Source organism: Coregonus clupeaformis, chromosome 11 (assembly GCF_020615455.1).
Source record: "Coregonus clupeaformis isolate EN_2021a chromosome 11, ASM2061545v1, whole genome shotgun sequence".
Lineage (NCBI taxonomy): Eukaryota > Metazoa > Chordata > Actinopteri > Salmoniformes > Salmonidae > Coregonus > Coregonus clupeaformis.
Window position 1 is genome coordinate 51431165 of NC_059202.1, and position 21496 is coordinate 51452660.

At 44.1% G+C, this 21496-nt stretch overlaps 1 protein-coding gene across 1 annotated transcript in view; it reads left to right on the forward strand.

Moving 5' to 3' along the window:
- The window catches only part of LOC121577088 (filamin-C-like), a 48379-nt gene that overhangs the window by 16052 nt on the left and 10831 nt on the right, over positions 1-21496 (forward strand). Inside the window, exons 11-32 of the mRNA XM_041890859.2 lie at positions 80-337; positions 508-631; positions 929-1089; positions 4598-4979; positions 5231-5493; positions 5732-6010; positions 6265-6583; positions 6944-7117; positions 7784-7946; positions 8275-8435; positions 11249-11416; positions 11560-11680; positions 11834-11990; positions 12058-12247; positions 12329-12597; positions 17115-17211; positions 18794-18934; positions 19192-19320; positions 19656-19829; positions 20170-20331; positions 20627-20830; positions 21149-21301. Coding sequence (XP_041746793.2) covers positions 80-337; positions 508-631; positions 929-1089; positions 4598-4979; positions 5231-5493; positions 5732-6010; positions 6265-6583; positions 6944-7117; positions 7784-7946; positions 8275-8435; positions 11249-11416; positions 11560-11680; positions 11834-11990; positions 12058-12247; positions 12329-12597; positions 17115-17211; positions 18794-18934; positions 19192-19320; positions 19656-19829; positions 20170-20331; positions 20627-20830; positions 21149-21301 — 4249 coding nt within the window. The remainder of the gene's footprint in view (positions 1-79; positions 338-507; positions 632-928; positions 1090-4597; positions 4980-5230; positions 5494-5731; positions 6011-6264; positions 6584-6943; positions 7118-7783; positions 7947-8274; positions 8436-11248; positions 11417-11559; positions 11681-11833; positions 11991-12057; positions 12248-12328; positions 12598-17114; positions 17212-18793; positions 18935-19191; positions 19321-19655; positions 19830-20169; positions 20332-20626; positions 20831-21148; positions 21302-21496) is intronic.

Here is a 21496-nt window from a genome sequence, read left to right on the forward strand (position 1 = left end):
CACTGATGTACAAACAAACACACACACATTTAATCGTACCTCTGTGCACCTCGCATTAAAGTGTACCTCTCTGCTGCAGGTGAAAGCTTTCGGTCCAGGCCTGGAGCCCACTGGGGTCATCATAAACAAACCAGCAGAGTTCACCATCGATGCCCGTGAGGCTGGCAATGGCCATCTGAAGATCTACGCAAAGGATACAGAGGGCGTCACGTTCGACATTAAGATCGCTGATAAGGGAGACGGGACCTTCTTGTGTGTGTACGTCCCCACCAAGCCCATCAAACACACCATCATCATCACCTGGGGAGATGTCAACATGCCCAACAGCCCCTTCAGGGTGAGTAGGACCGACCCACTGGGATCCTGTGTGTTATTAAACCGCAATAGCCCACTGAGCTAAGGGCATTAGGTCAGGGACGGGGAGCCAATGCAAGTCTTCAGGTCTCAGACAAGTTTACACAAGCCCAGCCTCTGTCTGAATAACATTGCGTGTGTCTGTGTGTATAGGTGATTGTTGGAGAGGGCTGCCATCCAGACAAGGTCAAGGTGTATGGTCCAGGAGTGGAGAAGACAGGACTCAAGGCCAACGAGCCCACCTACTTCACTGTGGACTGCGCAGAGGCTGGACAAGGTATGTGTGTTAATAGGAAATACTACTCAAAGTGTTCTTCTGCTTGTTCCTGTAGAAGAACCCTGTAGGGTTCCAGGTATAACCTTTTCACCCTGTTAGAACCTTTTTAAAACCCTTTCTTCCATAGAGAAGGCAGTTGAGCATTGTCTTGCACTTCTGCCAATACCAACCTAACTTTAGTGCCTGCAACTGTAGAAGATCAGAAAGTTATTGATACTGATAGGCACAGTATTATGGGATTTCTTCATAAGTAGATATACAATTAATTACTAATGTGTATCTATTGACCTCCAACAGGAGACATCAGTATTGGGATCAAGTGTTCTCCAGGAGTGGTGGGTCCTGCTGAGGCTGACATCGACTTTGACATCATCAAGAACGACAATGACACCTTCACTGTCAAGTACACCCCCCTCAATGCAGGGAAATACACCATCATGGTGCTGTTCGCTGAAAAGGTGAGACTAAAACTACACTACCCAGGGTCCTTCAGTAGAGAGTTACTGTTACTAGGGACGTCAAACGTTCAGGCTGCTGCACAGACACTATGGAGGCTCTAATCTAGAGCGCCCAGTTAAATTGTGTTTGAGAGCATTTTTAAACTCTCTAAATGGTTAAATCAGTGAGAAATAGATGTCATTGTTGCAATATTTTGTGAGTGGGCAACATATACTATCATCTTAAATTGACATGTTGAATTATTTTGCCAATTACTGTGTATTTTGCGCTTATTTCCCTAATGTGGACATTTTGTGTTACTACCTTACACAACCTTGCATTTTCACCTCATAAAATTGAGTGAAATTACACATCCTTTTTACCTCAGATTGGTCATGTTAGAATAAAAGTTCAGTCATCACGATGACATAAGATTGATTGCTTAAAACAGATCAATATCTTTGGTTTTGTACCTTTGATTTTGTCACATGTGCTGGGATGCGCAGGACTTGGGGCGGTCTCTCTATAAAAGTTGCTGGCCACACACCAATATATGGTTTTGACAGTCAAACGATCAGTTAAATAGCAGCCAACCGTTGTCACTATTGATATCCTATGCCGCGTCGTGATATGTTTAAGTTAACTAACAGAAAAAGTGGTCTGTTCCCCTTTCCATGATGGCAGCCTCCCGAAATCAACATCCGACATTCTAAAATATAGATATAAGCCTTCTACAAGTTCTCATCTAACCAACCATGTATAGGTTATTCCAAGTTTCCGTGTGGCCTTTGAATAGTGTTAGTTTAAACAGCGCAACACCCCAAACGTTTGTCCCCTGTTCTATAGATTTCGGCGTGATATCGATGGAAGTGATTAACAAAAAAAAAGTGTTGTGTTACACTTACCGGGTTGGCGACCCACTTGAATACAAATGCAACACTTCAAAATGTAGCTAGCTGTCTTCTACAAATTGTCCTCTAACTAACCAGTAATGTACACATTATTTCCAGATTCCGTGTGGTTTTTGAGCTGTCTTAGTTTTAACAGGACGTGCAACCTCATCTACCCCCTCTAGCGCAGTTGAACTCAACGTGATATTGACATGACTGATTGACAAATAAGTGTTGCATTTCTCTTTCCGTTTTGGCGATCCCAAATCAAAATGCATCACTCCAAAATGTAGCTGACTGTCGTCTGCAGATTGTTCTCTAACCAGTGATGTAAAAAATATCTCCAGTTTCTATGTTTTTTTTTAGTTGTGTTAGTTTCAGCAACGCGTACAACCTGATTTCCCCCCTGATCGATAGGGTTTTTGGTGCGTGTGCAGTTTATAAGGTGCTCGTTTACAAAAACACAAGTAATATGATTACTATTGTTGCACATGTACTGTATGTGTAGATACTACATTTTATATTTCATTTTTCAATATATCACGAACTGCTTTTGCATATTGGTTATTAATTTGGACATGTTAAAACTTTGACATTGGGCTATTTATCAAAATGTCTTGTCAACAGGAAGTTACGTTTTAGGAATATAAATTGAACTTTCAACATTAATTTCCAATGGTATTGTACTTAAGCAGTTAAAAACTGCTGAATGAGTCCAAAGACGTGCTACTATTGAAGCATTTTGATGATATACCAGAAATTACCAAAACGGGTTTGCCGTGCCTACTGTTACTATGTGGTTTAGCATTAGAACTACACTACCTGTGCTGGGGGATTTTGAAGGAGTCAGGCGCAGGAGGGTAAATCACAGAATAACAGGATTTATTCCGGAATACAGAGTACGCAGTAAAGCGTCAAAACAGTCCAGTGCACAAAACAGGCGCACTGGAACCAACAAGGCAACACAGGGAAAATAACCCGGCGAATACAAAATACAAGGAGCTCCACCGAGCTTCACTATCCTCACAATAAACTATCACACACAAAGACAAGGGGGCAGAGGGAACACTTATACAGGTACTGATGAGGGGATATGAACCAGGTGTGTGTAATAAACAAGACAAAACAAATGGAATGATGAGATGAGGGGCGGCAGTGGCTAGAAGGCCGGTGACGACGAACGACGAAGCCTGCCCGAACAAGGAGAGGAGGCAGCCTCGGAGGAAGTCGTGACACTACCAGTCAAAAGTTTGGACACATCTATTGATGAGACAGCCTATAGGGAGGAGGTCAGAGACCTGGCCATGTGGTGCCAGGATAACAACCTCTCCCTCAATGTGATCAAGACAAAGGAGATGATTGTAGACTACAGGGAAAAAAAAGAGGACTGAGCACGCCCCCATTCTCATCGACGGGGCTGTAATGGAACAGGTTGAGAGCTTCAAGTTCCTTAGTGTCCACATCACCAACAAACTATCATTGTCCAAACACACCAAGACAGTCGTGAAGAGGGCACGACAAAGCCTATTCCCCCTCAGGAGACTGAAAAGATTTGGCATTGGTCCTCAGATCCTCAAAATGTTCTACAGCTGCACCATCGAGAGCATCCTGACTGGTTGCTTCACTGTCTGGTATGGCAACTGCTCGGCCTCCTACCGCAAGGCACTACAGAGGGTAGTGCTTACGGCCCAGTACATCACTGGGTCCAAGATTCCTGCCATCCAGGACCTCTATACCAGGCGGTGTCAGAGGAAGGCCCTAAAATGTGTCAAAGGTTCCAGCTACCCTAGTCATAGACTGTTCTCTCTGCTACCACACTGCGGTACTGGAGCACCAAGTCTAGGTCCAAAAGGCTTCTTAACAGCTTCTACCCCCAAGCCATAGGACTCCTGAACAGCTAATCATGGCTACCTGGACTATTTGCATTGCCCCCCCCCCCCCTCTTTTACGCTGCTGCTACTCTGTTTATTATCTATGCATAGTCACTTTTACTCTACCCACATGCACATATTACCTCAATTACCTCGACTAACCGGTGCCCCCGCACATTGGCTCTGTACCGGTACCCCCTGTATATAGCCTCCCTACTGTTATTTTATTTTACTGCTGCTCTTTAATTATTTGCTATTTTAATTTTTTACTTATCTATTTTTTACGTTGTTTCTTTTCTTAAAACTGCATTGTTGGTTAAGGGCTTGTAAGTAAGCATTTCACTGTAAGGTCTACACCTGTTGTATTCGGCGCATGTGGCAAATAAAATGTGATTTTATTTGATTTTATTTGAATGCCAAAAGTGTGCAAAGCTGTCATCAAGGCAAAGGGTGGCTATTTGAAGAATCTCAAATATAACATATATTTTGATTTGTTTAACACTTTTTTGGTTACTACATGATTCCATATGTGTTTTCATAGTTTTGATGTCTTCATTATTATTCTACAATGTAGAACATAGTAAAAATAAAGAAAAACCCTTGAATGAGTAGGTGTGTCCAAACTTTTGACTGGTACTGTATAATAGTTCTAACTACTACTCCTTAATGGCACAAAAGTTTCCGTAGTTGTGATCTGTATTCGATTAGTTTTTGAGTTTTTATTAAAAAGTGTACAGCAACAAAACCATTCCATATTTGTGTTACAGGAAATCCCCATTAGTCCGTTCAGAGTGAAGGTGGATCCTTCCCATGATGCTGGCAAAGTGAGAGCTGAGGGCCCAGGACTCAACAAGACAGGCGTGGAGGTGGGCACTCCGACCCACTTCACCATCTTCACAAAGGGAGCAGGCAAGGCCAAGCCAGAGGTCCATTTCACAGCAGCAGAACTGAAGGGAGAGGCTGTCAGGGACTTTGAGATCATAGACAACCATGACTACTCCTACACCGTTAAGTACACCACTGTTCAACAGGGTCAGATGACCATCTCCGTCACCCATGGAGGGGACCCCATTCCCAAGAGCCCCTTCAATATTACTGTGGCTCCTCCTGTAGATCTGGGAAAGGTCAAGGTTACAGGACTGGACACCAGTAAGTTCTCAACATTGTACACAGTAACTTTATAACATAAAGCCCAAAATGTAATTAATTTGAAAACTTGATCTTGTTTTCTTATTTTTTTCTCTTCATCTTCGGACCATGTACATCTGACATTGCCCTAGATTATAGCTATATACTGTAGCTAATTCTTATCTGCGATGGTGTTGTCAATAGTTTGAATGAGTAGCTGTTAAAACTGATGAAAAGATGATTTAAACGTGTTTGTTCTTGTTATTTTACAGAGGTGGAAGTCGGCAAGGACCAAGAGTTCTACATCAACACCCAGGGAGCCGGAGGACAGGGCGAGGTGGCTGTCAAGATGACCTCACCCTCTGGCCGACCAATCCCTTACAAGCTGGATTTGGACACAGCCAATGGCGCCCACTCGGTGAAGTACATCCCCCCAGAGGAGGGGCCTTACAAGGTGGACGTCAGCTATGATGGCAACCCCGTCCCTGGATCCCCCTTCGCTGTGGAGGGAGTGATGCCTGCTGACCCATCAAAGGTAAACGTGACCACAACATTTGACCCTATTAGCTTCAGTGGGATCTGTTTTCATGTAAGGCTCATGAAAAGACAGTAACTGTCCGCTGACTGATACTCTGAAATGCAATCTGAACTGAAGCTTAATGAAGCATTATGGATGTTTTTTGTCCTTATGGTCACACAACTGGCATCAACTTCTTCTTGCTTCTTTATGAACATTATGAGTCTCTCTAACATCTATTAACTTTATCCTTCAGGTGCGCGCATACGGCCCAGGCCTGAAGGGAGGCATTGTGGGTAAACCAGCCCTCTTTGCCATTGACACCAAAGGAGCGGGCGCCGGCGGGCTGGGCCTGACTGTGGAGGGACCGTGCGAGGCTAAGATCGAGTGCCAGGACAACGGGGACGGTACCTGCTCAGTGTCCTACCTGCCTACTGAGGCTGGAGAGTATGCCATCAATATCCTGTTTGGAGAGCAGCACATCCCTGGGTCTCCTTTCAAGGCGGCTGTTAAGCCATGCCTGGACCCCAGCAAGGTGAGATGAGATGATGAGATGACAATTTATTGAATATACTTTAAGCCTTCGATATGCCTAGTTATTGATTTATTGATATGCCTATTTGCGATTTACTGATGCACTGTTCATGTATTTAGGCCGATTATATATTTTTTATATTTTCATTTTTTTTTTAAGGATTGTATGACATCACATTTTAGATTGTATGTATGTTTCTGCATATGTAAAAATATCAAATAAATCTAAACCTCAACCTATCCCTAAACCTACAGGTAACAGCCAGTGGTCCAGGCCTAGTGAAAGCCAAGGCAGGGGAACCAGCCTACTTCACAGTGGACTGCACCAGTGCCGGAGAGGCTGAGCTCACCATCGAGATTGTCTCTGAGTCCGGGGCTCAGGCCGAGGTCCACATCCAGAAGACAGCCGAGGGGACCTTCTCTGTCACCTACATCCCTCCTTTCCACGGCACACACACTGTCACCATTAAGTACGGGGGTCATGTGCTTCCCAAGTTCCCTGCGGTCATCCAGGTGGAGCCGGCTGTTGATACCAGCAGAGTGCAGGTCTATGGACCAGGGGTGGAGCCCAGAGGTAAGGAGGAATAGGTGTGGAGTGGTCTATCTCTGCATGCATATTGCCCTAGCCTAGGTAAAGTAGGCAAAGGCTGCTATAGCTAAAGGCCACAAACTATTTAACTATAATTTGGTAAAGGCCTCTACCTAAGACTAGCTAGCTACTATACACAGTAGTTTACGAGCAAAACAAAGCATAGCTTACTGATAAAGGCCATATAGCTAAGGCTACTATAGCATACTGGCAAAAGATACTATAGCTAAAGTCTACTTTAGCTTACTGGAAAAGGTTACTCTACCTAACACTACTGTAGCTAACAATGACATGCTAACAATTACAGTCGCTAACCATTTTCCCTACGATCATCTACGTCTATAGGAGTCATCAAGGAGGTTACCACTCACTTCATTGTGGATGCCCGCAAAATGACCAAGAGCTGCGGTGACCACGTGAAAGCATGCATCATCAACCCTTCAGGCACCAACACGGACACCTACATCACAGACAAGGGAGACGGAACCTTCAGAGTGGAATACACTGCCTATGAGGACGGTAAGAACATGTAGAAGATGACAACTTTTCTGATAGCTTTCTGATAGCTAAAGTTAGGTTGCTTGGTAGGATATGTTTAGTAGCTATCCGGCTCCAAGGACCATAAAGTGACAAAGTAGATGTACACAGCCCATCACGTTACTTGTTCTTTCATTCAGCTTTGTTCAACAAGGAATCCTAGAAAAGAGTGATAGAGAGATAGTATCAACAGGTGTTTGAGCGGAGGGTTCATTTAGGACTAGATAGATAGAGTAGATAGAGAGGGTATAAATACAGAATGAGGCAGAGGAGGTGATCTGAGGGGCTTAGAGAAGGGAGACAGAGAGGGGAGGTGGGTGTTATAAATAGAGTTAGTGCTGGAATAGAACATAACCTCAGGTATGTATGATCTGCTCTGTCCTGCTCTGAGCCTCTTCTCTCAGATACAGGAGTAATGGCTAGCTGGAGGTATTAATAGAAGAAGCCCTGCACAAAAAGCTCTGACTGTGTCTTTGATATATATAACTTAATTGCCCTGCACAGTAAAACCAGCTTGGCCATCATACAAAATCATGTACAGTATATCTGCCATGAAATCACCTGTAATCATGTGTATCTGTCTAGTGAGAGCACACACACACAGCACTGTGATATATTGAAACCCTCTGGTTGGTCTGTCTGTTCCAGGTATGCACCTGATTGAGGTGCTGTATGACGAGGTGGCCGTCCCTAAGAGTCCTTTCAGGGTGTCAGTGGTGGAGGGATGTGACCCCACCCGGGTCAGGGCCTACGGGCCAGGACTGGAGGGAGGACTCATCAACAAACCCAACTGCTTCACCGTCGAGACAAGGTACAATCACGGCCAAGGAAAAGATTGCATACACACATCCTATGTTTCTGAGCAGGTGCTGGGTATCAAATAATATGTTCAGCAAATGCTAAAAAGAGACTGCACGCTGCAATCTATGCTCCCATGTGGTTTATTGGTGACAATGTTTCTAAACATATTTTCTAGTTAAGCACATAAGAACACATGATCACAGGCAAATCATTCACAAATCTAATGTCTTTAAATTCTTCCAATAATGAGAAAGCCTTTCTGACTGTGCCTTCCCTATGAAAGCAATGCAATTGATGTGAAATTACCATTCAAGTTTAACATTGTCTGTGTTCTCTAGGGGTGCTGGTACAGGAGGACTGGGCCTGACCATAGAGGGAACGTCAGAGGCTAAAATGACCTGTAAAGACAACAAAGATGGCAGCTGCAGCGTAGAGTATGTTCCCTTCACACCTGGAGAGTACGACGTCAACATCAACTTCGGAGGACACCCCATTCCAGGTAATGCCTCATACACATACAAGTTCAAGGTTCAAGTTTTATTAGTCGTATGTACAGGATACACATGGTATACATCAAGGATGGGCAACTGATGGGGGTGGGGGCCACAAAACATCTGAACTCATCATGAGGGGCTGCAGTAGCTCGCAGGTCTGCGTACCCACATCCATGTACCCACATCCATGTACCCACATCCATGTACCCACATCCATGTACCCACATCCATACCCCCACATGCAGTCAAAGCCGGCCATAGCCTTTTGGGGCCCCTAAGTAAAAAAAACAACAACATTTTAGAGTGAATTTCCTGCAATTCTATTCATGTTGCCATGAGGCGCAGAGAATATAATTGTTTTTATTTCTTTTTTATAATTTCATGCAATTCTACTAATTTTGCAATGGGGTGGAGAGAATAATTAGCCGTTCAACAGCTAATTTCCTGCAATTCTACTAATTTTGCCATAGGGTGGAGAGAAGTGTTTGTAGTTTTGATTATGATATCTGAGTGAGAGTGACTAACTAAATCATTTGGGGCCTCCCGGTCTGTAATTTTACCATGATTTCTACAAGTTTAGATAGCTGGCTAGACATTGGCTAAATTGAGTGACTGTCAGTGACTAACATAACAATAGAAAAACTGTTGATACACAATCAAATTTCAAAATAGCACCTTGTGTATTCTACTATTCTAACTCTCAACATTAAGTTGAGATCCCGACTGAGTTCCCCCACCTGATTTTTTAAATATAAATACAGTACACTGAACAAAAGTATAAACGCAACATGCAACAATTTAAAAGATTTTACTGAGTCACTGTTCATATAAAGAAATCAGACAATTGAAATAAATAAATTAGGCCCTAATCTATGGATTTCACATGACTGGGAATACAGATATGCATCTGTTGGTCACAGATACCTTTAAAAAAAAGTAGGGGCGTGGATCAGAAAACCAGTCAGTATCTGGTGTGACCACCATTTGCTTCATGCAGCACGACACATCTCCTTCGCATAGACAACTGTTGATTGTGTCCTGTGGAATGTTGTCCGACTCCTCTTCAATAGTTGTGCGAAGTTGCTGGATATTGGTGGGAACTGAAACACGCTGTCGTACACATCGATCCAGAGCATCCCAAACATGCTCAATGGATGACATGTCTGGTGAGTATGCAGACCATGGAAGAACTGGGACATTTTACGCTTCCAGGAATTGTGTACAGATCCTTAGGACATGGGGCCGTGCGTTTCATGCTGAAACATGAGGTGATGGCAGCGGATGAAAGGCATGACAATGGGCCTCAGGATCTCGTCACGGTATCTCTGTGCATTCAAAATGCCATCGATAAAATGCAATTGTGTTCGTTGTCTGTAGCATATACCTGCCCATACCATAACCCCACCGCCACCATGGGGCACTCTGTTCACAACGTTGACAACAGCAAACCGCTCCCCAAACGACGCCATATCTTCTATCTGCCCGGTACAGTTGAAACCGGGATTCATCCGTGAAGAGCACACTTCTCCAGCGTGCCAGTGGCCATGGAAGGTGAGCATTTGCCCACTGAAGTCGGTTACGACGTCGAACTGCTGTCAGGTCAAGACCCTGGTGAGGACGACGAGCACGCGGATCAGCTTCCCTGAGACGGTTACTGACAGTTTGTGCAGAAATTCTTCAGTTGTGCAAACCCACAGTTTCATCGGGTGGCTGGTCTCAGATGATCCCGCAGGTGAAGAAGATGGATGTGGAGGTCCTGGGCTGGCGTGGTTACATGTGGTCTGAGGTTGTAAGGCTGGTTGGACATACTGCCAAATTCTCTAAAACGATGCTGGAGGTGGCTTATGGTAGAGAAATGAACATGACATTTTCTGGCAACAGCTCTGGTGGACATTCCTGCAGTCAGCATGCCAATTGCACATTCACTCAAAACTTGAGACATCTGTGGCATTGTGTTGTGTGACAAAACTGCACATTTTGAGTGGCCTTTTATTGTCCCCAGCACAAGGTGCACCTGTGTAATATCATGCTGTTTAATCAGCTTCTTGATATGCCACACCTGTCAGGTGGATGATTATCTTGGCAAAGGAGAAATGCTCACTAACAGGGATGTAAACAATTTTGTGCGCAAAATGTGAGCGAAATAAGCTTTTTGTGCATATGGCCAATTTCTGGGATCTTTTATTTCAACTCATGTTTCATGGGACCAACACTTTACATGTTGCGTTAATATTTTTGTTCAGTATATATAATTTGTTTTGTGTGTGTAGTTTTGGGAAATTGATCCGCGGGTCTACAAAAGAACGGCCCACGAGTTGCCCATCCATGGTATACACCGTCCAACGAAATGCTTACTTGCAGGTTCCTTCACGACAATGCAACAACAATAATAAATAATAAAAGATAAGACTACTAACATAAAGTGAATGGCTCAGTAGAATAGAATAAACATTTTAGCATAAGTATAATACAGGGAGGAACTATTGATAGTCCAATAATTGATAGTCCCCACATATACGCACATACAGACACATACGCTTACACACTGCATGGAGAAGAAGAAGCAGAATCATCACGAGAATACAAGTTTCAAGTTTATTTGCTATGCATAATAAATACAGTGAAAATCTTACCCGAGCTCTCACGATAAAAACACCATAAAAACACAATATCCAATACTTCTCAATATCTCTCTCTCCTACATTATTATTATTTATTATTATTAATATATTATTATTATTACCTTCATCCCTATCATCCTAATAAAAAAGCTGACCTCTCTGTGACCTCGCTGTGTCTCTCTGTGTGTCTCCTGCAGGCAGTCCGTTCCGCGTGCCAGTGAGGGACGTGGTGGACCCCAGTAAGGTGAAATGTTCAGGCCCAGGGTTGGGTGACGGAGTCAGAGCCCACGTACCTCAGATCTTTACTGTGGATGCTACACAGGCAGGACAGGCAAAACTGGAGGTCCATCTCACAGGACCATCAGGTAAGAGGAACTCTACATACTTTACTCACGCATGCACACGCTCAAGCATAAAAAACACCCATAAACACACACACACATACACATGCATGTTTGCATACACTGACTTATTTGAAGGTAGCTAATCTGTCCTCTTTTCCCCATAGGTTCAGAGCCTGTTGCTGTAAAAAACAATGGTGATGGTACACATACAGTCAATTACACCCCAGTTCAGGATGGCCCTTACACTGTGTCAGTTAAATACGGAGACCAGGAGGTTCCTCGCAGGTGAGACAGACTGGACAAAACTAGATTTACCAGAAACCCTTACTGTAATATCCTCATTTACTTTTCTGTAGGCAATTCATACATTTTCATTAGGGTCATGAAATATTATTGTATTTTTTCCCCCGCTCTCTCTCTCTCTCTCTCCATCCACAGTCCATTCAAGGTGAGATCTCAGCCTGGTCATGATGCCAGTAAGGTGCGTGCCAGCGGTCCAGGTCTGGACAAGTCAGGTGTGCCCGCCAGCCTGCCAGTGGAGTTCACCATCGATGCCCGCGACGCAGGAGAGGGACTGCTCACTGTACAGATACTGGTGAGTACACCCCCCCCACACACACATACACACACCTCACACACATTAACATCCTCTCCCCCTGTAGGATCCTGAAGGCAAGCCAAAGAAGGCTACCATCTATGACAACAGAGATGGGACCTACACAGTGTCCTACGTACCAGACTCCACCGGCCCTTACACCATCATCATCAAGTATGGAGGAGATGAGATCCCCTCCTCTCCCTACCACATCTCAGCCCTGCCCACTGGAGACGCCAGCAAGTGTCTGCTCACTGGTACACTTCTCCTTTTCCCTTCTCTTCTCTTTTATCATTTATTTTCAATAATCTGACCATTTTCTCTCTTCTTATTTCCAGTGTCTATCGGAGGACATGCCCTGGCATCAGGTCTGACTAAGATGCAGGTGCACGAGGAGGCCATCGTCTCTGTGGACGCAAAGGCTGCTGGGAAGGGCAAGGTGACCTGCTCGGTCACGACCCCAGAGGGGGTGGAGCTAGACATGGATGTGCAGGAGAACCGTGATGGAACCTTCGACATCTACTACACCGCTCCAGAACCCGGCAAATATGTCATCACCATCCGCTTCGGAGGACAGCACATACCCAAGAGCCCCTTCCATGTTACGGTGAGTACATGTTAGTAACATAGATTTGTGTGTTAATTAATATATATACTTTATGTGGCGCTGAGCACATATGAACATTTGAGTCATTTCGCAGATGTTCTTACCCAGAGCGACTTACAGTTAGTGCATTCATCTTAAGATTCTGTAGCTAGTTGGGACAACCACATATCACAGTCATAGTAAGTAAATTTTTCCTCAATAAAGGAGGGGAGTGCGACGGGGGGTGCTGATTATTTAAGATACTCTTTCAAGAGGTAGGTTTTCAGAATATGGGTATGGACTCTGCTGTCCTAGCTTCAGGGGGAAGCTGGTTCCAGCATTGGGGTGCCAGGACAGAGAAGAGCTTGGACTGTGAAGAGCAGGAGTTGTCAACCGTGATGGAGAGGTCTTTGAGTGGGCAGGCCTTCCCCGGGAAGAAGAGCAGCTTTGTCTTGTCAAGGTTGAGCTTGAGGTGGTGGGCCGACATCCAAGCTGAGATATCTGCCAGGCACGCAGAGATGCCTGTCGCCACCTGAGTGTCAGAAGGGGGGAAGGAGAAAAGTAGTTGAGTGTCATCCGCATAGCGATGATAGGAGAGACCATGTGAGGATATGACGGAGCTGAGTGACTTGGTGTATAGAGAGAAGAGGAGAGGGCCTAGAACCGAGCCCTGGGGGACACCAGTCGTGAGAGTATGTGGTGCAGACACAGATCCTCTCCACGTCACCTGGTAGGAGCTGCCTGCCAGGTAGGATGCAATCCAAGAGTGTGCAGAGACGCCCAGCCCTGAGAGGGTGGAGAGGAGGATCTGATCTTTCAAGGTGTCGAAGAAAGTGGATAGATCTAGGAGGATGAGAACTGAGGATAGAGATTTAGCTTTGGTAGTGCGGAGAGCCTCCATGACACAGAGAAGAGCAGTCTCGGTTGAGTGACCCGTCTTGAAGACTGACTGGTTAGGGTCAAGAAGGTCGTTCTGAGAGCGATAGTGAGAGAGTTGGTCAGAGACAGCACGCTCAAGTATTTTGGAAAGTTTTTGATGTCAAAGGAGTCGAGTGTTGGTTTCTTAAGGAGGGGAGCGACTCGGGCCATTTTGAAGTCAGAGGGGATGCAGCCAGTGGTCAGGGATGAGTTGATGAGTGAAGTGAGGAATGGGAGAAGGTCTCCAGAGATGGTCTGGAAAAGGGAGGAGGGGGTGGGGTCGAGCGGGCAGGTTGTCGGGCGGCTGGACCTCACTAGTCGCAGGATTTCATCTGGAGAGAGAGGGGAGAAAGAGGTCAAGAAGTAGGGTAGTTCTGTGTGTGGGACCAGTGGACTCAATAGGCTGAGTGAATGAGGAGCGGATGTCGTCAACCTTCTTTTCAAAGTGGTTGACAAAGTTGTCTGCAGTAACGGAGGGTGAGGAGGTGGATAATTAAGGAGGGATGAGAAGGTGGAAAATAGTTTCCTAGGGTAAATTTAGAGTGAAAGAAAGTGGCTTTAACAGCGGATACAGAGGAAGAGAAGGTAGATAGGAGGTAGTGGAAGGATGATAGGTCCTCTGGAATTTTAGTTTTCCTACAATTTTGTTCAGCTGCCCACACCCTGTTCTTTAAGCTTGCAATGAGTCACTCAGCCACGGAGCAGGAGGGGATGGCCGAGCTGGCCGGGAGGAAAGGGGACAGTGCAAGTCATAGGATGCGGAAATGGAGGAGACTAGGGTTGTAGAGGCAGAATCAGGAGACAGGAGGGAGAAGGATTTAGCAGAAGGGAGAGATGATAGGATAGAAGAGGAGAGAGTAGTGGGAGAGAGAGCGAAGATTGCGACGGCGAAAGACCATCTGTCTAGGGGCTGAGTGGCTAGGTTAGGAGGAAAGGGAGACAGGAAAGGAGCTGGGTTGCAGTGAGATTAGTAAGCAAACAGCCTCTAGTAATGATGAGGTCAAGCGTATTGCCTGCCTTGTGAGTGGGAGAAGACTGGGAAAGGGTGAGGTCGAAAAAGGCAAGGAGGGGAAAGAGAGAGTTGGAAAGAATGAATCGAAGGCAGACGTCGGAAGGTTGAAGTCACCAAGTACGAAGAGCGGTGAGCCATCTTCAGGAAATTAGCTTATCAAGGTGTCATGCTCATTGAATAACTCTCTAAGGGCACCTGGTGGGCGATAGATCACAACAATGTTAAGCTTGAGTGGGCAAGTGACAGTTACAGCATGGAAATCAAATGAGGAGATGGACAGGTGAGAGAGGGAGAAAAGAGATAATCTCCAATTAGGAGAAATGAGTAGCCCTGTGCCACCACCGCGACGACCAGATGCTCTCGGACTAAGAAAGAAAACGTAGTCAGATGAAGAGAGAGCAGCTAGTGTTGTCTGGGGTGATCCATGTCTCCAGCAGGGCGGAAAAGTCAAGGGACTGCAAATCGTCAGTTCTAAACGCTGCCAGAGACCAGGAATTCCACATCGGTTGTGCGCACAGGGTACACTCAATTAGAAAGTCTACAGGGAGAGGAGCGAACTGGGATAGAAAATACACACATAGTTGGCAAAGTTACAAAATAAAATAAATGAGATCGTCTGAAAATAACTAGGTAAGATACTCATTTTGTTTTACATTTACATTTTAGTCATTTAGCAGACGCTCTTATCCAGAGCGATTTACAGTTAGTGCATTCATCTTAAGATAGCTAGGTGGGACAACCACATACAGTTGAAGTCGGAAGTTTACATACACTTAGGTTGGAGTCATTAAAACTCATTTTTCAACCACTCCACAAATCTCTTGTTAACAAACTATAGATTTGGCAAGTCGGTTAGGACATCTACTTTGTGCATGACACAAGTAATTTTTCCAACAATTGTTTACAGACAGATTATTTCACTTATAATTCACTGTATCACAATTCCAGTGGGTCAGAAGTTTACAGGTGTACCTGTGGATGTATTTCAAGACCTACCTTCAAACTCAGTGTCTCTTTGCTTGACATCATGGGAAAATCTAAAGAAATCAGCCAAGACCTCAAAAAATATATTGTAGACCTCCACCAGTCTGGTTCATCCTTGGGATCAATTTCCAAACGCCTGAAGGTACCATGTTCATCTGTACAAACAATAGTATGCAAGTATAAACACCATGGGACCACGCAGCCGTCATACCGCTCAGGAAGGAGACGCGTTCTGTCTCCTAGAGATGAACGGACTTTGGTGCGAAAAGTGCAAATCAATCCCAGAACAACAGCAAAGGACCTTGTGAAGATGCTGGAGGAAACAGGTACAAAAGTATCTATATCCACAGTAAAACGAGTCCTATATCAGCATAACCTGAAAGGCCGCTCAGCAAGAAAGAAGCCACTGCTCCAAAACCGCCATAAAAAAGCCAGACTACGGTTTGCAACTGCACATGGGGACAAAGATCGTACTTTTTGGAGAAATGTCCTCTTGTCCGATTAAACAAAAATAGAACTGTTTGGCCATAATGACCATCGTTATGTTTGGAGGAAAAAGGGGCGCTTGCAAGCCGAAGAACACCATCCAAACCGTGAAGCACGGGGGTGGCAGCATCATGCTGTGGGGGTGCTTTGCTGCAGGAGGGATGGTGCACTTCACAAAATAGATGGCATCATGAGGAAGGAAAATTATGTGGATATATTGAAGCAACATCTCAAGACATCAGTCAGGAAGTTAAAGCTTGGTCACAAATGGGTCTTCCAAATGGACAATGACCCCAAGCATACTTCCAAAGTTGTGGGAAAATGGCTTAAGGACAACAAAGTCAAGGTATTGGAGTGGCCATCACAAAGCCCTGACCTCAATCCTATAGAAAATATGTGGGCAGAACTGAAAAGGCGTGTGCGAGCAAGGAGGCCTACAAACCTGACTCAGTTACACCAGCTTTGTCAGGAGGAATGGGCCAAAATTCACCCAACTTATTGTGGGAAGCTTGTGGAAGGCTACCCGAAACGTTTGACTCAAGTTAAACAATTTAAAGGCAATGCTACCAAATACTAATTGAGTGTATGTAAACTTCTGACCCACTGGGAATGTGATAAAAGAAATAAAAGCTGAAATAAATCATTCTCTCTACTATTATTCTGACATTTCACATTCTTAAAATAAAGTGGTGATCCTAACTGACCTAATACAGGTAATTTTTACTAGGATTAAATGTCAGGAATTGTGAAAAACTGAGTTTAAATGTATTTGGCTAAGGTGTATGTAAACTTCCGACTTCAACTGTATAACAGGCATAGAAATACATTTTTCCTCAATAAAGTAGCTATTAATAGAGTCAGAGATAGAAAAGGGGGGTCTGGTGAGAGAGTGGTGTGGAGCATTCTGGGGGACAAAACTAACATTGGGTAATCCTTCACTTAATGTTTTATAACTTGCATTTATCATGTATGAATCTTTATAATGTCTTATAAGGGTGTAACAACATTTTAACTGACTCAAAAAGGCTGCATTAAAGTTCAATTTGTACTTTGTATAGACATAGCTTGCTATAGTTACTCATACATGTATGATATTATATTTTTGCTGACCATCATATTTCTTTATTTGCCCTTTTAGGCAACAAAGGAGCCCGTTGTCCATAGGAAAGGCATGGATCAGTTCCGCCCTCTCAACCTGGTCATCCCATTCACCGTACAGCAGGGACCGATCACAGGTACAGGGACTTTTCCGGAATATTTTCCAAATTTCCCAGGTTTTCCCCCAAAAAAACAGTTAAAGGATTCCCTCTCTGCTTATGCAAGGATGCAAAAATTCCTTCATGATTCCAGGAAATCTCCATCCGGGATTTGGGGGAAACCTTGGAAATGTGGGAAACTTTACAGAATTTGGTCATCCTAACAGACACTCATTAACACATAAAACAGTACACAGGTACAGTTGAAGTCAGAAGTTTACATCTTAGCCAAATACATTTAAACTCAGTTTTTCACAATTCCTGACAATTAATCCTAGTAAAAATTCCCTGTCTTAGGTCAGTTAGGATCACCACTTTATTTTAAGAATGTGAAATGTCAGAATAATAGTAGAGAGAATGATTTATTTCAGCTTTTATTTCTTTCATCACATTCCCAGTGGGTCAGAAGTTTACATACACTCAATTAGTATGTGGTAGCATTGCCTTTAAATTGATAACTTGGGTCAAACGTTTCGGGTAGTCATCCACAAGCTTCCCACATCCTGACACAGCTGGTATAACTGAGTCAGGTTTGTAGGCCTCCTTGCTTGCGCACGCTTTTTCAGTTCTGCCCACACATTTTCTATAGGATTGAGGTCAGGGCTTTGTGATGGCCACTCTAATACCTTGACTTTGTTGTCCTTAAGCCATTTTGCCACAACTTTGGAAGTATGCTTGGGCTCATTGTCCATTTGGAAGACCCATTTGCGACCAAGCTTTAACTTCCTGACTGATGTCTTGAGATGTTGCTTCAATATATCCACATAATTTTCCTTCCTCATGATGCCATCTATTTTGTGAAGTGCACCAGTCCCTCCTGCAGCAAAGCACCCCCACAGCATGATGCTGCCACCCCCGTGCTTCACGGTTGGGATGGTGTTCTTCGGCTTGCAAGTCCCCCTTTTTCCTCCAAACATAACAATGGTCATTATGGCCAAACAGTTCTATCATTGTCTCATCAGACCAGAGGACATTTCTCCAAAAGTACGATCTTTGTCCCCATGTGCAGTTGTAAACCGTAGTCTGGTCCCAAGGATGAACCAGACTGGTGGAGGTTTACAATTGTTTTTTCTGAGGTCTTGGCTGATTTCTTTTGATTTTCCAATGATGTCAAGCAAAGAGGCACTGAGTTTGAAGGTAGGCCTTGAAATACATCCACAGGTACACCACCAATTGACTCAAATGATGTCAATTAGCCTATCAGAAGCTTCTAAAGCCATGACATCATTTTCTGGAATTTTCCAAGCTGTTTAAAGGCACAGTCAACTTAGTGTATGTACATTTCTGACCCACTGGAATTGTGATACAGTGAATTATAAGTGAAATAATCTGTCTGTAAACAATTGTTGGAAAAATTACTTGTGTCATGCACAAAGTAGATGTCCTAACCGACTTGCCAAAACTATAGTTTGTTAACAAGAAATTTGTGGAGTGGTTGAAAAACTAGTTTTAATGACTCCAACCTAAGTGTATGTAAACTTCCGACTTCAACTGTACCTGTAGATAATCTTACTGCTTCAGACACAATGACACACTCACTTCCCTTTCCTGTAATTTCCAGGTGAGGTGCGTATGCCCTCCGGTAAGACGGCCCACCCCCACATCACAGACAACAAGGATGGGACCATCACAGTTAAATTCAACCCTACTGAGAAGGGTCTGCACGAGATGGACATCAAGTATGAAGGAAACCACATCCCAGGTACAGTACACTTCTGTCTGTCAAAACCAGAGGAGAAAACACCTTGTGTTAGCCTGTCTTCAAACTAAACCCAGACTCAATGTAAGCAGTTATGCTCAATTAAGAGACTTTCTTATGTTCATATTTCTACAAATTTTTTCAGCTCAGGTTTTTAAACAGGCATATTTACGTATATGAACGTTAAATAAACATTGATGAACATTGAACAAACTTTTTTCTGTCTGTCCATTCCTCCATTATCTCTCTCCCCCTCACAGGAAGCCCCCTCCAGTTCTATGTGGATGCTATGAACAGTGGTCTGGTGACAGCGTACGGCCCTGGTCTCTGTCACGGCACCGTCAACAAACCTGCCACTTTCACCGTGGTCACCAATAACGTTGGAGAAGGTACTTCCAATAACTATTTATGCAATTCTTTATTCTTATTTCAACCAATACTTTTGTAACACAGTTAATACTTTTTAGTATTGACTTGTATTTTTCCCTCTCTGTCAACAATGACGGGAAAACATTTCTCCATCTAATCCTATGTAGACAGTTGAGTAAAACCCCATCTCTCTCTCTCTCTCTCTCTCTCTCTCTCTCTCTCTCTCTCTCTCTCTCTCTCTCTCTCTCTCTCTCTCTCTCTCTCTCTCTCTCTCTCTCTCACTCTCTCTCACTCACTCACTCACTCACTCACTCACTCACTCACTCACTCTCTCTCCCTCCTACCACCCCTACAGGTGGTCTGTCCCTGGCAGTGGAGGGTCCTTCTAAGGCAGAGATCACCTGTAAAGACAATAAGGGTGGAACCTGTATTGTATCCTACCTGCCCACCTCACCAGGAGACTACAAGATCATCGTCAAGTTTGACAACAAACACATACCCGGCAGCCCCTTCACTGCTAAAATCACTGGTGAGTGGGTCTGGACCAGAACACTCAGGGGTGTACCCACATACAGCCACAATACCACTCATACTTTCGCAGTGAAATCATTGGTACATTGATAAATCATATGTGTTTTAGGGCGCTACATAAAATTATATTTGGGATGGTTAGTAAAGGGTTAGCAAATTATTTGTAAGTGTAAGTAAATGGTCAGTCATTGTGAGTGAATGTTAGTAATTGTTTGTCCATGTTAGTAAATTATTAGTTAATGGTTAGTAAATGGTTTGTAAATGGTTTATAAATGTTATGTAGTTAGTAAATGTTAATAAATGGTTTGTCAATCTATTTTCCATTTCTCTCTATCCAGGTGATGACTCTATCAGGACGTCCCAGCTCAACGTGGGGACAGCAGCAGACTTGTCACTGAAGATCACAGAGTCTGACCTGAGCCTGCTGACGGCTAGTATCAGAGCTCCATCAGGCAATGAAGAGCCCTGTTTGCTCAAGAGACTTCCCAACAGACACATAGGTGAGATACTACCCACTAACCTGGCATGAGGCTGTGATTTTCAATAACATGGCTCTGGTGGGTAGAATAAATGGTTTGGTTTCCTTACTCTGAAGCAAAGTAACCTTTCTCGCCGTGCGAACCATCAGTCTTGGGACTCTCGACAGACGGACAGAGAGCACTGAGTTCAACTTTCTGGAAGCATAAAACGATGACAGCAATGTCAGAATGTGTGAATCCTTTAACTAATCCCTGTTTAAATACTCTGTTCCAATATCTACTTACACACTCCTTTCCTCCATCCCTCCATCCGCAGGTATCTCCTTCACCCCTAAGGAGGTGGGAGAGCACGAGGTGAGCGTGAAGAAGAGCGGTAAGCACGTGACCAACAGCCCTTTCAAGATCCAGGTTGGCCAGTCAGAGATTGGCGAGGCCAATAGGGTCAAGGCTTTTGGTAAAGGACTGGTGGAGGCCCACACCTTCGAAATGGCTGAGTTCTTTGTGGACACTAGGAATGCCGGTAAGGCTGTAGGAGCATGTTAGCCATATTAAAGGAAAGATTCACCCATTTTGAATGTCATAGTTTTTGTGCATCTCTGAGCGATGTTCTGTCGATTCCCAGGGTCATTTCAAGTGTTCAGGTGTATCTGAGCTATTCGATGTTCAAGCAGGCAGAGATACAGCCGGGATGACGAGTTTTGCATCAACATTCAAAATGGGTGTATCTTTCCTTTAAGCTAATCTAACCCATATCTGCTAAAGTTCATAGACAGATACACCCATTGCCTTACATCTTTAGCTCTTTCTGCCCCCCCCCTCTCCTCACTCTCTTTCTCAGGTTATGGTGGTCTGGGGTTGTCGATCGAGGGTCAGAGTAAAGTGGATATTAACTGTGAGGATGTGGAGGATGGGACGTGCAGAGTCAGTTACTGCCCCACAGAGCCAGGCAACTACATCATCAACATCAAGTTCTCTGACAAGCACATCCCAGGTTAGTGTTTCTTTGTCTTACTTCAGTTCTGTAAATGTAAATATGATTTTATGAAAAATGTGTGAAATTAGTAAATTAACTTGGTTTAGGTGAGATTGCATTTCATTATCGAACAACATTGTCAGTCACTGTTACCTGTCATTTTTTTGTTGTTGCACCAATTCCGGTTTCAGACCTCTCATTGGCTGATCCTCT